Here is a 13,650-nt window from a genome sequence, read left to right as displayed (position 1 = left end):
GGATTGGCAGAAACTATTCTAGCATTGGAAGGGGATACCTTCTGGCTCTTTGCAATAACTGCAATGACACCAATACCAGAATGTATGAGCCTTGCCTTTATCATTTGATAGGTAAGGGGTAACTAGTGGTCTTTTACTGAAAAAAAAAAACTTTGCTTGGGCCTTGTAGGGGGCCTTTTTCAAGAGTGTAGCCATCATCTTGTGAGGCATATGATGACCAAAATGGAGAAGAATACACACACTTCTAAAGTAATTCATTTTGCCACTATCTGTTCTTTACTATGAATTAGAAAGGGCATCCAACCTTGGCAATGAAACCAAATGACTCGTGGAAGCATCAGTCTGTAGGAGCAGTAGCTCCCAATAAGAAATCACTTGAATTGTGACAAACCCTCTAACCCCTGCTGGCCTGGAATGTAAAATGCTTCTGCTGCTGCTGACTTTATATGTTCACTATTCTTAAACTCTGAGTAGTCACTGTACTCCATTTACCATGGCTGTGTGGTTAGGGAGCTTGCTTCCTAACTACATGGTTTCAGGTTCAGTCCCACTGCATGGCACTTTGGGTAGGTGTCTTCCACTATGGCCCGGAGCTTTGTGATTGAATTCGGTAAGTGGGAGTTACTGCCGTGTGTGTATGTGTGCGTGTAGGTGCTCAGTGCCTCTCCGAAAGAGAGAGAGGGTAATTATTTCCTTATGCTTTTGGCATCATTAAGTGAAAGTAGCTGATATAAATCTCTCAAACTTCAGTTTTGGCTTTGCCCTGTTTTGGTTTCTGAAGTCATACTGAAGAATTGTGATTTTTCTCTCCTTATTTAACTTCCTGGTTACACTAAACTTCTTCTCTTTTGTCTTAGACCTTCCGTATTTGTTCTGTCATCTCTGCACCTTTTGTCTCTTCGCAGTTAACGAGGACACGGCATCACCAATCTCACAGTTACCACCCTATCTCCAGCAGCTTGTTACTGAAGACAACCGAAAGTTTATGAAGGAAATTGAAGACTGGGACCGGGAGCAAATGAAGAAGATTGCGGCCTCGGCGGCAGCGGCGGCGTCCGCTGTCGGGGATCAAGAGATCAATCCAGTTTCAAAAAGTAAAAATAGTGAGCATTTTATGGCCTTGTGTTGAATCGGATTGTAGCTTTGTGTTGACTTGTCTTGAATTACGTTTGAATTGAATTTGAAATGTCTTTTTCTTTCTAGCACTTTTAGGATGTAGAGAAGGAAAAGTAGATGGGTCGACTACCATGTGGACTTTGTAAGCATGTGGGGGGAAATAGGTAGACTGTGGGGTGGATAAGTAGACAGTCTTATTGAGACAACCAGATGATTATGTGGACAGGTATTTGGTCGATTTGTACATGGGTTGTTGCGTGTGTAGGTAAGGAAGCAGGCTGTTGCAAGTGCAGGTGAGTAGAGTGGCAGGATGCATGTGTGGGCAGGAGGTGGGCTGTTACATGTGTGGGCAAGGACAGCTGCCGTTGTGTGGATGTAGAGGCACTTATGCATGTGGTCAGTTGGACAAGCTTTTTGGATGACAGACACTGGTATGTGAACAGGTAGTGTTAAGTATTGTTTTCTCTTTGAAAAGAAAGTTTGCAGTGGATCTAGTTTGTAATATTAATGATATTGTTAACTTGCTTCATGGTGGTACACTAACACAGCTAACACCTGAGGTCGTCTACTTTTGTTAGGATTGAGACAATTTTTTTTTACATGTTCTGATGTAAATCTATTTTGTCTGTCAGGTCAGAATGTAAGTACCCAAACACAACAGCAACAGCAACAACCACAACAACAGCCACCACCGCCACAACCACCAGTACAAAGCCAGATGCAGTCTTTTGCCAAAAGAACGTCTCCGTTATCTGAAGTTCATGCTCAGTTGTCATTTCAACACACAATCAAAGCTCTTACTGCTGCTATGGAGGGAGAGGTGTTTGTAAAGAAAGGTGCTAATGCTGCCCTGAATGAGGTAATCCTCTCCTGTCACTCATTCCTCATCTACTTACAACTGTTGTGTTTGTTAACCCCTTTCACAGACCACCCCCCCCACACCGTCCAGCAAGCAGTGTTTCTACTGTTGCATGTCTCACTATTAAAACTGTAAACCCAGCGGTCAGTTTATTAATCCTTTTGTAGTTATAGCTTCCATCTGTCTCTGTCTGCCAATATTACAGCCTTATCTGTCTTGTATAAAAAAGAGTGGTTTCGTTTGCTTGAAGCCTTGTAGTGCAGTAGAAGAATAATGAACGAGATGAGGAATAGAGCTTCTAACGATGCAGAAAGTGTAAATAGAAAGTTGTTGACAGCCATCAGCCACCTTGCCAATGACTTCTACAGGAACAGACACCACTATCAATGCCATCACCATGGCACATACCACCATCTCCGACTACACCAATGTGGACTTCATCATTGTCATCACCAACTGCTGTTACTACCACAGCATTCTCCACCATGGACAATTGTTATTACGACCACCACCACTGCTGCTGCTGCCAACCTACAGCCAGTCTCCACTGTTCCTCTACGACACCAATAACACCAGCATTTGGGGAGCTGTTGCTACTAACACCAGCACTGAACTATCTGAAAAGGCAGGATTTATGTGAATACACATTTCTTAAATTGTATTCTTCTTCTTCTGAAGATAGGCCTTTGTGCCTGAAGTATAGGCTTTTCTTTTTTTAAACTTTCTACATTGTTTGAAGCTTTCATTGTATCTTTTCATCCAATATATATATATATATATATATATATTCAAAATAAGCAGCAAGTATATCCAAGGTAGTGTAGTACAATTGTTTCATGCTACTTCATTTTATTAATCACTGTAAGTATTACATCAGTTTTAAGATGTCAAGAAATATACATACATACATACACACATGCCTACATATGTGTGTATAAAATACCATATTGTGTGGACTGAACTCCCTCTTTATAGGCTGTTTGGTATGTATAATCCTTGTTAGGTAATGGCTTTTAATTTGGATGGTTAAAGTTGTGATGTCACCTTGGTGTAGTCATTAGTATGACTCTTTGGTTTACTGCAGATACAAGGATTGATTTTTGTAGGAAATGTTACTTTTTCCCATCTTTCTATGTGATGCGTCCTGTTGAATGGTAGTAATATGGAGGAGGGTGCTGAATTTGGGAGAATGTGCAGAAACTTGTGGGTTGGGGAGGAAGCAGTCACATGGCTGGATGTGTAATGCCTACATTTATGAGCAAAGGAGCTGAGAGAAAGCAGGCTGTTTAGAGGTATCAGCTAGTGTGTGCCAGAGCAGAGATTGCATCATGATGTGATGAGTTTGAAGAATGGTAGATGGATGAAAATGTGTCAAATGATGCAGATGGTTCGAAGTAGCCAGAGGAAGAACAGGGAATAGGTGGATAGATGCTGGGCTTCATAAAGGAGATGATGAAGGACTGTGATGAGGTGGAAAATGATATTGGAAATGGACCAACCCAAATCATGTCAGCTCTGAAAAGCTGCCAGTGATCATATATTTATTTAGATCTGTCTTTACTGCAAATCCTTTTGTCAGTGTAGGAACCCTATCACAAGTATTCCTATTAATCCATTAATAACCCTCATTATATATATATAATTACTCTTCCTCTAAACTTTGTCAATATGTCTGTTGGCTGTAAAGAAATGGTTACTTTTAAGTAATACATAGTAGCACTTTCCATAGTTTTCTTCCCTGTATCTGAGGACTTGGACGATGTTAAGCTTTTCACAGGACATCTTGTTTGTCTTTGGTGAATTTTGTTAAAATACATGTCACCCTGGCTGACACCAGCTACATTTAATGACTTTTGCTAGTAACTTGAAGAACAGCACATGTTCCCCAATGCCAATATCTATGATGCTGTTTTCAACCCTTCCATTGTTCACATCGATATAAATTGTATTTGTTTCTTTTGTGTAGGCTATTGACAAAGAACTTGAAAGATTAAAATCTCTTGCGAAGACTGTCCATGATGATGTTTTACCCCGTCAGGACCCACGCCTTGACCATATTCTGGTCTACCTCTTCGATAACAATGCAAATTATAATGTGATAAAACGAGTGTTATTGGAACAGTTTTCTAATCTTTCAATCTTGGATCGAGATCCTCGGTGAGTCTTGTTTTTTGGCAGATTTATCTATGTGGTGTAGCGTTTGGAGCAATGGTACATTGTTCTAGAGCAGAGTTGAATTTAGTGCTGGGATGTGTGTCACTGATTACAGCTATGGTTCAAAGAACAAAACAAAACAAAAAAAAACAGTATTTGTGGGTTGATAGTGTTTAGAAAGTATAATTGTATTTCTCTTTTGAAATATTCAGGAATTCCCCTCAAATAAGGGAAAGGTTTGGTAGAATTGTTAGGACATCATCATCGTTGTTTAACATCTGTTTTCCATGCTGGCATGGGTTAGACAGTTCGACTGGGGTCTGGGAAGCCAGGAGGCTGTACCAGGCTTCAGTCTGATCTGGCAGTGTTTCTACAGATGGATGCCCTTCCTAATGCCAACCACTCCGAGAGTGTAGTGGGTGCTTTTTACGTGCCACCAGCACAGGAGCCAGAAGGGGCTGGCAATCAGTTGGTGCTTTTTATGTGCCACTAGCATGGAAGCTAGTCAAGGCGGCACTGGCATTGGCCATGTTCAGATGGGGCTTTTTACATGCCAATGGCACAGGGATCACAACTGTAGTTTCCATTTGATTTTAATGTACCTGACTCAATAGGTCTCCTCAAGCATTGCATGTCACCCTATGATCCAAGGTAATTTTATAGACAAAATACTTTTCAAGTGTTTAGTTCCTGCGTTTTATGCTGTGTGTTCAGATCTTTATCATTAGAGATGTATATACACACAATCAGAGCTACTGTAATCGAGGACAGAAGTGTTACCAGTGAACACTTTTTTAGCGGAAAAACTTAAGGCAGGTTGATGATGTACAAGTTATATATTTGTGTGCATCTCTGCACACACCTACCAATATACATGTCTATACGCGCGCACACACACACACACACCAATCATCGTTTAACGTCTGCTCCCCTTGCTGGCATGGGTTGGACAGTTTGGCATGGAGCTGGCTAGCAAGGAGTTGTCCACACTCCAGCGGTCTGTTGTGACATGGTTCCTAAGGCTGGATGCCCTTCTTAACACTAATAGATGTATCTCCTCACACAAAGCACCAATATAAATGTATTTATGCATACAGATGCCAGTATTTGCATACACACACACACACACACACCAATATTTGTTGTTGCTAATTGTTTCTGTTTATTTGTCAGAGCCAAGAAAATCCGACAAGAAGCATTCAAATGTGAAGAAGAAATTCAACAACAAAGTGGCAAACATGGGAGCAGAGAATATATGGTAAATTGAATATTGATTTGTTGATTGATTGACTGATTATTAAGTATGGAAGAAGAAACTAGAGTGACTGTGTCATTGGGTGCTAGTTCTTATATTGAACACACATCCAGTCAGTTCGGTTATGGAGGATGTGGATGATATATAGAAGAGAAACTCTATTGGGACATAAATACTTATTTTTAGGGGATTATCAAATTATTGAATTGAATAAATCCCCAGTATATGACCGCTATCTATTTTCTCACTGAATGAGAAAACAGCCCTCCGTCCATGCCTAAAAATAAAAAAACCAAAGAACAGATCATCTTGCGCAGTGGTTTGAGCTGGCAGAAACGTTAGCACGCTGGGCGAAATGCTTAGCAGTAATTCGTCTGCCACTACGTTCTGAGTTCAAATTCCGCCAAGGTCGACTTTGCTTTCATCCTTTCGGGGTCGATAAATTAAGTACCAGTTACGCTCTGGGGTCGATATAATCGATTTAATCCGTTTGTCTGTCCTTGTTTGTCGTCCCTGTGTTTAGCCCCTTGTGGGTAGTAAAGAAATAGGTTTATTAAACATATTTTCTTATGATACTCCATCCAATACCCTCTTTTTTTTTTCTTTTTTTTTGAGATATTTGCATGGAGTAGGACCCCCTCCCCCCATGTTAAATTTTTAGGAAAATTACCAAAGAATAGGAGCCGACTTACATAACGGAATTGTATGAACCTCGACATTATTATTATTAGTTACCATACATTAATCCCGACAAATTAGTTTTTGTAAACGTGTATAAAATGTCTTAATAAGTCTAAATATTTTATTCCTAAGAAATATCACATGACTACCAAACGTCCAGTGATCACCGTAGACTTGGCCACGTCCAGAAGCAGCTGCTACTGCTCAGATTAAGGATTATGTAATTTAGATTAATGACCAGCTGTCTTCAGTTACTTGAGCATTATCTTCTGGATTAGACTATCAGCTTTCTGTTAAACCTTGATTATCCCCCCTTCAGTTATTGTCTGCGTTTTTACCATCTTCACACAGAACGTGGAATGACTGGTGTTATAAGATTCCTTAAAATATTACCAATCAAAGGCACAATGTTTTTGTATCTCACCTTCTGTAATTAGTATTGGTGTCTTTTTTCTTTTATTTGTATCAGTCATTAAGCTGTGGCCGTGCTGGGGCACTGCCTTGAAGAATTTTTAGTTGACTGAATTGACTCCAGGACTTATTTCTTTGTAAAGCCTGGTACTTATTCTATCGGTCTTTCGTTGTGACAAACGGCTAAGTTACGGGGATGTAAACACACCAACACTGGTTGTCAAGCAGTGGTGGGAGACAAACACAAACACAATCACACGTGTGTGTGTGCTCATGCACACACACACACACACACACATGTATACGATGGGCTTCTTTCAGTTTCTGTCTACCAAATCTCCTCACAATGCTTTGGTTGGTACCAGGCTATAGAAGACACTTGCCCAAGGTGCCATGCAGTGGGACTGAACCTGGAACGATGTGACCAACAATAGTGAGGTTATGTCTTGACTATGCAAAAGTGTTCTCGCAACTCCACACTTAACACTGTGTATTGAGTACATTGTATTGTGACACTTGCACTAGAGAGGAGACGGGTGAGAGAGGGTTATTGACTGATAACTAAGTAGAGTTGGAGATATTCTCTTTCTTCTCGCCATTGTTAGACATTCTTAAAGAAGGTATTCTCTGTGTTTATCAAGGTTTCTGTTCTGTTTTACAGGTATGGCATCAACGCTATCATCAATTCCGCTGTGTTGTACATAACTTCATCAAAGGTGTCAAATTGTATCACGAAAACACGTAAGTTATTCTCTCCTCATTTATTTCTGTTTCACTTCTCCGTACTCTTAAAACTGCTGGCTTGATATTGAAATTTAAAAGAATTGCCATTTTCATTATTGTCGTCATCATTATTATTATTATTATCATTATTGTCTTCTTTCAGTTTTCAGTCAGCGTTAAACTTCCTACGAAATGCTTACCTTCTAAATAGACATTTGCATAAGTTGTCACCTGATGGAGTAAAAGGCTTGAATGATGATCTGTTGAAGTGTTACAGGAGAAAATGCTTATTGGTAAGTGTCTCTTTCTGTTGTTGCTGTTGTTGGAGTTCTGGTTTACAGATCTGTATTTTGTGTCTTTTGCAAAGTCTTTTAAAAATACTTTGCCGTCTCTACTTTAGCCCTTTTTGTACAGGCTGCGTAGCCCCTGTTGTCAGCAAGTATGACTTGCTAGGAATTACCACGCTTCTGCTGATTGTTTTAGGTGCCCCTCTCATTCTGGTCAGACAGGGACAACCACACGACCCTCACTAAGTGTAGCAGTTTCTCAACTATTTTCCGCCTGTGGACCCCTTTGATTCTTATTTTACTTGGGTGGACCCTCTACACCAATCAGGGTTTAAAAAAAAAAATCCCATTATATTTTTATGATGAAATATTATATAGGAGTGGTTGTGTGGTAAGAAGCTTGCTTCCCAACCACATGGTTCTGGGTTCAGTCCCACTGTGTGGCACCTTGTGCAAGTGTCTCCTACTATAACCTTGGGCCGACCAAAGCCTTGTGAGTGGATTTGGTAGAAGGAAACTGAAAGACGCATGTCGTGTGTGTGTGTTTGTCCCTCTCTCCACCATCACTTGACAACAGTTGTTGGTGTGTTTATGTCCTTGTAACTTAGCAGTTAGGCATAAGAGACTGATACAATAAGTACCAAGTTTATAAAGATTAAGTCTGAGGTCGATTTGTTTGACTAAAAGGCTGTGCTCCAGTATGGCCACAGTCAACTGGCTGAAACAAAAGAAAATGAAAGAATATTATTGGAAATTGTGTAAAGAAAATTATTTTGTTTTGTAGAGGCAAAACCAGTTTATTGCAGATAAACTTTAGCAACAAGGTCTTATATGGACCCACCAAGGGTCATGTTGACCTCAGTTGAGAAGCACTCAACAGAATATTAAGGATGTGACACTTTGAGGAAGGGAGAGAGAGAGAGAGAGCTGCACTAGCTCTCAGCTTGTATTCAGTTTAAGTAGACTGGAGTAGAATGAAGTGCTTTGATCAAAGACACAATGTGCAGTCTGTCTAGGAATGGAGCCAACGACCTTATGATCGTGAGACCAAAACCCTGACCACCAGGTTGCTTCACTTGTTACAAAGAGCTGTGATTTCACAGAATAGTCTGGGTTATTTCCCCTTACATTAACATCACTTCCACCAGACTTTCAGTTGAGCATCCTTCTGTTTATTTTATGGCATGTTTTAAGTACGTTTCTGAATTTGGCATTCTTCATAAAATACTTCTCCCTCCAGGTTTAATTTATTGAGATGCTGTGGGAGTTTCTACCTTCATTACACTACATTATTGTTTCAGTAACTTAATCTAATAGATGAATTTATTTTTCTATGTCATCCTGGGGTGGACAAGGACTTCCTGGTTCTTTTTCACAAACTGTTTCATGCGATGATGCAGAATGTTGACATTCACGCTACCTGGTTGCATGCAAATACGTGTGTGTGCTAGTTAATCACACACACACACCACACACGTGTGTGTACATGTGAAGGCGTGTGACCTAGTGTTAGGCGTGTTGCACTCAATCACAAGATTGCGGTTTTGATTCTCAGATCAGTTCTTGAGCAAAATACTTCATTTCACTTGTGCTCCTGTCCACTCAGCAGTAAGTGGGTGACTCTGCAGCAGACTCGTCTTCTGATCAGGGGTGAGTGTTGGCCTGCTCTCCTAGCCAGCAGGGTGGGTCATCATTTGAAAGCTAAAACAATGCAGGGCACTTTGTGACCAGAGGTGTATAGCGACATCCTATAATTTGATCGATCACATGACATCAGTGTCTATGAACAGGTGTCCATCGAGTCTGTCCACCAATTCCACTAGGAAGGCATTGGCTATGGAAGACACTTGGCCACCATTCTCATACCCTGAGATGGAACTCAGACTGTTACAAAGTGAACACACCCATTTCTGCCTCTTGTGTAATTTGATGTTTTTAATAATTTAGAACATCACAATTCTGACGTACATCTTATAAAATAATAATTTTAACCCTTTAGCATTTAAACCACCCATATCTGGTCCAAATATTGTTTTATGTGAAAACTACTGAGACCCAGCCTCTCATGCTAACCTTACAATTTCATTCTAGAAACAAGCAATTGCTTAAATGAAGTCTTTGAGTGCCACACAAAAAGCTGCCAGTACATCCTGTGAAGTTGTAGGCGTTAGGAAGGGCATCCAACTGTGGAAGCCATGCCAAAACACAGACAGTTGGAGCCTGGTGCAGCTCTCCAACCATGCCAGCCCCTGTCAAACTGTCCAACCCATGCCAGCATGGAAAATAGACGTGTAATGATGGTGATGCATTTGAGTGAGTAATCTGGATACTTAATTGAAATGAATTGTTTTTGTTGTCTTTTTGTAGAATTTGAATCTGGAGACGGCCAAGAAATTTGAAGAAGAGAAAGACGTCACGGAAACTCTGAAACTGATGCACCATGACATCCTGTCCAGTATTTCAGAGTTTTCCGACAGTGAGGACGCTGACGATGCCAAAGCAATAGATTCCATTCGAAACCAGTGGTGCACAGTGGTGGGCAAGGATTTTGATAGTAAGCTCCCGTTTCTCTCTCTAATGACTGTGTGAACAAAGCCAATAGTTTCTCCTCTGAGAAACCAGATAACTTTGTCTTGTATGAATTTCAGTTATACCCCACATGTATCGAGAGGGTTACAGTTTCCTTTGACCCAAACGCTTTGTTTACTTTTTCTGTTGTGTTTTTACACTGATGAGTTGGGGCAGAGCTTCTCAGAGTGGCTGGTCTTGCTTCATGAATGGTAGCAGTGGTAGTAAGAATTCTCATGTGCACTAGGGACATGGTGGGTCCCTAGTAGGGGGAGTGATAGCTATATATATCTGTACAGTAGTTTTAGGTCTTGTTTTCTGCTTAACTAATAAGTTTGAGAAAAAAAAAAAGGATTTCAAATGTAATATGATAAATTACTTCTTAGCCACAATTATCTCAACAACAACAATTGATTTGGAAATGTGTACAAGTAAATAAACAAAACCTAATTATGTGCCACATCGACATGTTAATTATAAATGAGCTTGCATTTATCCATTTCTGACAAGTTGTGGTGCACCTGAGCACTGTATACAATAATTTCATTATATATATATTATAAATATTGGGCAAGTGTCGTCTACTGTAGCCTGAGAATGACCAAAGTATTGTAAGTGGACTTGGTAGACGGAGACTGAAAGAAGCCCATCGTGTGTGTGTGTGTGTGTGTGTATATGTATGTGTTTGTCCCCCACCACAGCATCGCCTGACAACCTATGTTGGACTAAATATTCTCCAAGGCGGTGATCCTGTGTGGCCTGAAAAAAGTGAAAAAGATATAAAAGGAATGATACATTGGTGTCTACAACTTTTTTTCTACAGCTAAGGGTAATAAAATTCTGAGTGGAAATATCTTATTTCTGCTGTAAAATGTTGAAAAGAGGCATTTGTTTTTTGCTTCTTTTTTTTAAGAGCAAACACACACTGACAAACTCTACACTCACATGCACACACAGCTCACGCACACACATGCTCATGCTCACACATATACCTACATGCATATAAGGTGGCAAGCTGGCAGGACCGTTAGCACGCCGGGCGAAATGCGTAGCGGTATTTCGTCTGCCGTTACATTCTGAGTTCAAATTCCGCCGAGGCCGACTTTGCCTTTCATCCTTTCGGGATTGATTAAATAAGTACCAGTTACGCACTGGGGTCGATGTAATCGACTTGATCCGTTTGTTTGTCCCCTCTATGTTTAGCCCCTTGTGGGTAGTAAAGAAATAGGTATTTCGACAGTGTTTACATTCTGAGATCTAATTCCGCTCAGATTCACTTTGCCTTTCATCCTTTCGGGGTCGATAAATTAAGTACCAGTTACGCACTGGGGTCGATGTAATCGACTTAATCCATTTGTCTGTCCTTGTTTGTCCCCTCTGTGTTTAGCCCCTTGTGGGTAGTAAAGAAACTTGTACCTATGCACACATACACATTCATTCACTCACTCACATATACACACCATTCACTTTTGTGTATATATGTGTATATATATATATATATATATTTTCCCTTTGTTCATTTCAGGCTACAAAAGTGAAAAACTGCAGGATTTCTTCTCCAAACTGTTTGAACCATCAGCGGCCCAAAGATCTGCCTCTGACCTCGGTTCCACTCCACCATCGGAACTGCAGAATCTGGCCAGCAGCTACCAGCATGTCATCAGCCTCTGTGAAAAGCATGGATTTCTTCGTAACTTATCGGACAACGACGGAAGCAGGAGCAAAATCTTTGATGACGAATACAATGTTGATGACAACGATGACCACCACAACAGTGGCATTGGTATAGGTGGGGGTGGTGGTGGTGGTGGTATTGGTGGTAGTGATGATGACGATGATGTTGGACTTGCTGTGGATGAGGACGACGTGCAGGACGAGGGAATTGAAACCATATCTTCAGAGACCTGAGCCTTGAGGGAGAGAGAGAGAGAGAGAGAGAGAGAGCCAGAAAGAGAAAGAGGGAGAATGGAAGCTAGAGAGGGGAGGAGGTGAGAGGGGGGGGAGAGAGGGAGAGCGAGAGAGAAGAAAATAAGACAAAACCCTAACACACACACACACACACACACACACACAGAAGCTTATGCAGCCATATAATGAGTTCCCTAATTAAAGAAAAGGGGCCATTATCTGTTTTAGTCATGCAGCTAGCACTTCCAGCTGGTTCACAGCTCACTTGTGCCTCCTCCCCCCACTCCACTTCTCTGAGTCTTTCTACCGCCCCTCCTCCTCCTCCACCCCCTCCTCCTTACTCTCCCCTTTTCTGTTATCGGTTCAGTTACCAGTTTTTTGTTGGTGGTTTTTTTTTTATATATACATATAAGAATGTGTTGATGATGATGATGATGATGGTGGTTGCGGTGACAGTACGTTGTGCAGACACCAGGCCCAAGAGAGAGAGAGTAAGAGTGACAGACAGACAGACAGAGAGAGATTATGTATTCTGGGGCAGGGAAAATGAGATTTTGTGATAGTCATGCCTTTCTTCAACACACTAGTGACAAACTCTTCCTGCCTGCCTTTCTTCCTTCCTTCCTTTAAATACTTGAAAAACCCCAAAAAAAAAACAAAAAACACACAAAGGGTGTGATGGAAATACAGATATAATGTCAGGTTCTGTTGCTTGCAGAGCTATCGGTGACCACCACCTTAGAGAATGAGAGAAGGTGAAGTATCAGCTGTTAGTTAAGTAATAATTAAAAACACAGCGAAGGAATAACATAGTAATTAATAGGTTCGTTAGTGGGAGCAACCACACCCCTAAACTCCCTATTTTTAAAATAGCAAATTTTTAAACCCCTTTCAATATATTTCATCTTCATTCTGTTTCCCTTTTCTCCATTCTCCCTCATTCCTTTGTTTTCTTTTTTCTCATTCTCCTTTGGTCTTCCTTCATTCTTTGGTCTTCCTAAATTCTTCTTTGTACTTTCCTTCTTCTGTGTTTTTCATTCTTCATTCTTCTTCGTCCCTTTTCATTTTCATCATTGCCTTCCGTCTTCAGTAAAATAGTTAAAAATGAGATTTCCCAGTTCTTTTGCTAGTTACTCTGTGTGTGTCCGTGTGTCCAGAGTTTTAGTAAAGGTGGTGGCAAACCTGACGAGTTGCAATAATGTTTGGCCTAGGGGGAAGAACTTTGTGGTCCCCTTGTTCAGTTGTCAGCTATGCTAGTAGACGTAACCCTTTTTTTGTCCATCTCACTACCACTTCTATTTGCTGTTGTCCGTTCTTGTTTAAAGGGCCTTGTGTGCTGTCCCCTAACAATCAGTCGTCGTCATCATAATCATTATTATACTATTAACTACTACAGTTGGAAATGGAAGCATGCACAAATATAATAATAACCTGTATCTGTGCCTCTCTTTATGTGTGTGTGTGTGTGTATACGCTTGTGTATGCTTAAGTAAATCATGTACACACTATATGTATATGAAGGTGCATGGTTCACATGGTGAGAGCATTGGGCTTGCAATCGTGGGGTTGTGAGTTTGATTCCAGGACTGGGCTGTGTGTTGTGTTTTTTCTCTGTAGAAACGAGTTACGATGTCACTGGTGCCAAGCTGTATCGGCCCCTTTGCCTTTCCTTTGGATAACATCAGTGG

At 40.8% G+C, this 13,650-nt stretch overlaps 1 protein-coding gene across 8 annotated transcripts in view; it reads left to right on the top strand.

Annotated features, from left to right (window-relative positions):
• LOC115221339 (ubiquitin carboxyl-terminal hydrolase 25) overlaps positions 1 to 12,705 on the top strand; it is a 56,169-nt gene extending 43,464 nt beyond the window's left edge. For 5 of the 8 annotated variants that reach the window (XM_036510641.1, XM_036510640.1, XM_036510639.1 and 2 more), the window contains 8 exons: positions 906 to 1,103; positions 1,749 to 1,975; positions 3,942 to 4,132; positions 5,303 to 5,387; positions 7,138 to 7,217; positions 7,363 to 7,492; positions 9,854 to 10,040; positions 11,580 to 12,705. In XM_036510641.1, the coding sequence (XP_036366534.1) occupies positions 906 to 1,103; positions 1,749 to 1,975; positions 3,942 to 4,132; positions 5,303 to 5,387; positions 7,138 to 7,217; positions 7,363 to 7,492; positions 9,854 to 10,040; positions 11,580 to 11,962 (1,481 nt within the window). In that variant the 3' untranslated portion in view covers positions 11,963 to 12,705. Of the gene's footprint in view, positions 1 to 905; positions 1,104 to 1,748; positions 1,976 to 3,941; positions 4,133 to 5,302; positions 5,388 to 7,137; positions 7,218 to 7,362; positions 7,560 to 8,377; positions 8,633 to 9,577; positions 9,833 to 9,853; positions 10,041 to 11,579 lie in introns of those variants that run through there. The other 3 variants (XM_029791510.2, XM_036510643.1, XM_036510642.1) reach the window with 3 other exon arrangements.
• The last annotated feature ends 945 nt before the right edge of the window (positions 12,706 to 13,650 follow it).

The sequence above is a fragment of the Octopus sinensis genome, linkage group LG18 (genome assembly GCF_006345805.1).
Source record: "Octopus sinensis linkage group LG18, ASM634580v1, whole genome shotgun sequence".
Lineage (NCBI taxonomy): Eukaryota > Metazoa > Mollusca > Cephalopoda > Octopoda > Octopodidae > Octopus > Octopus sinensis.
This window is presented reverse-complemented; position numbering and strand designations above follow the sequence as displayed.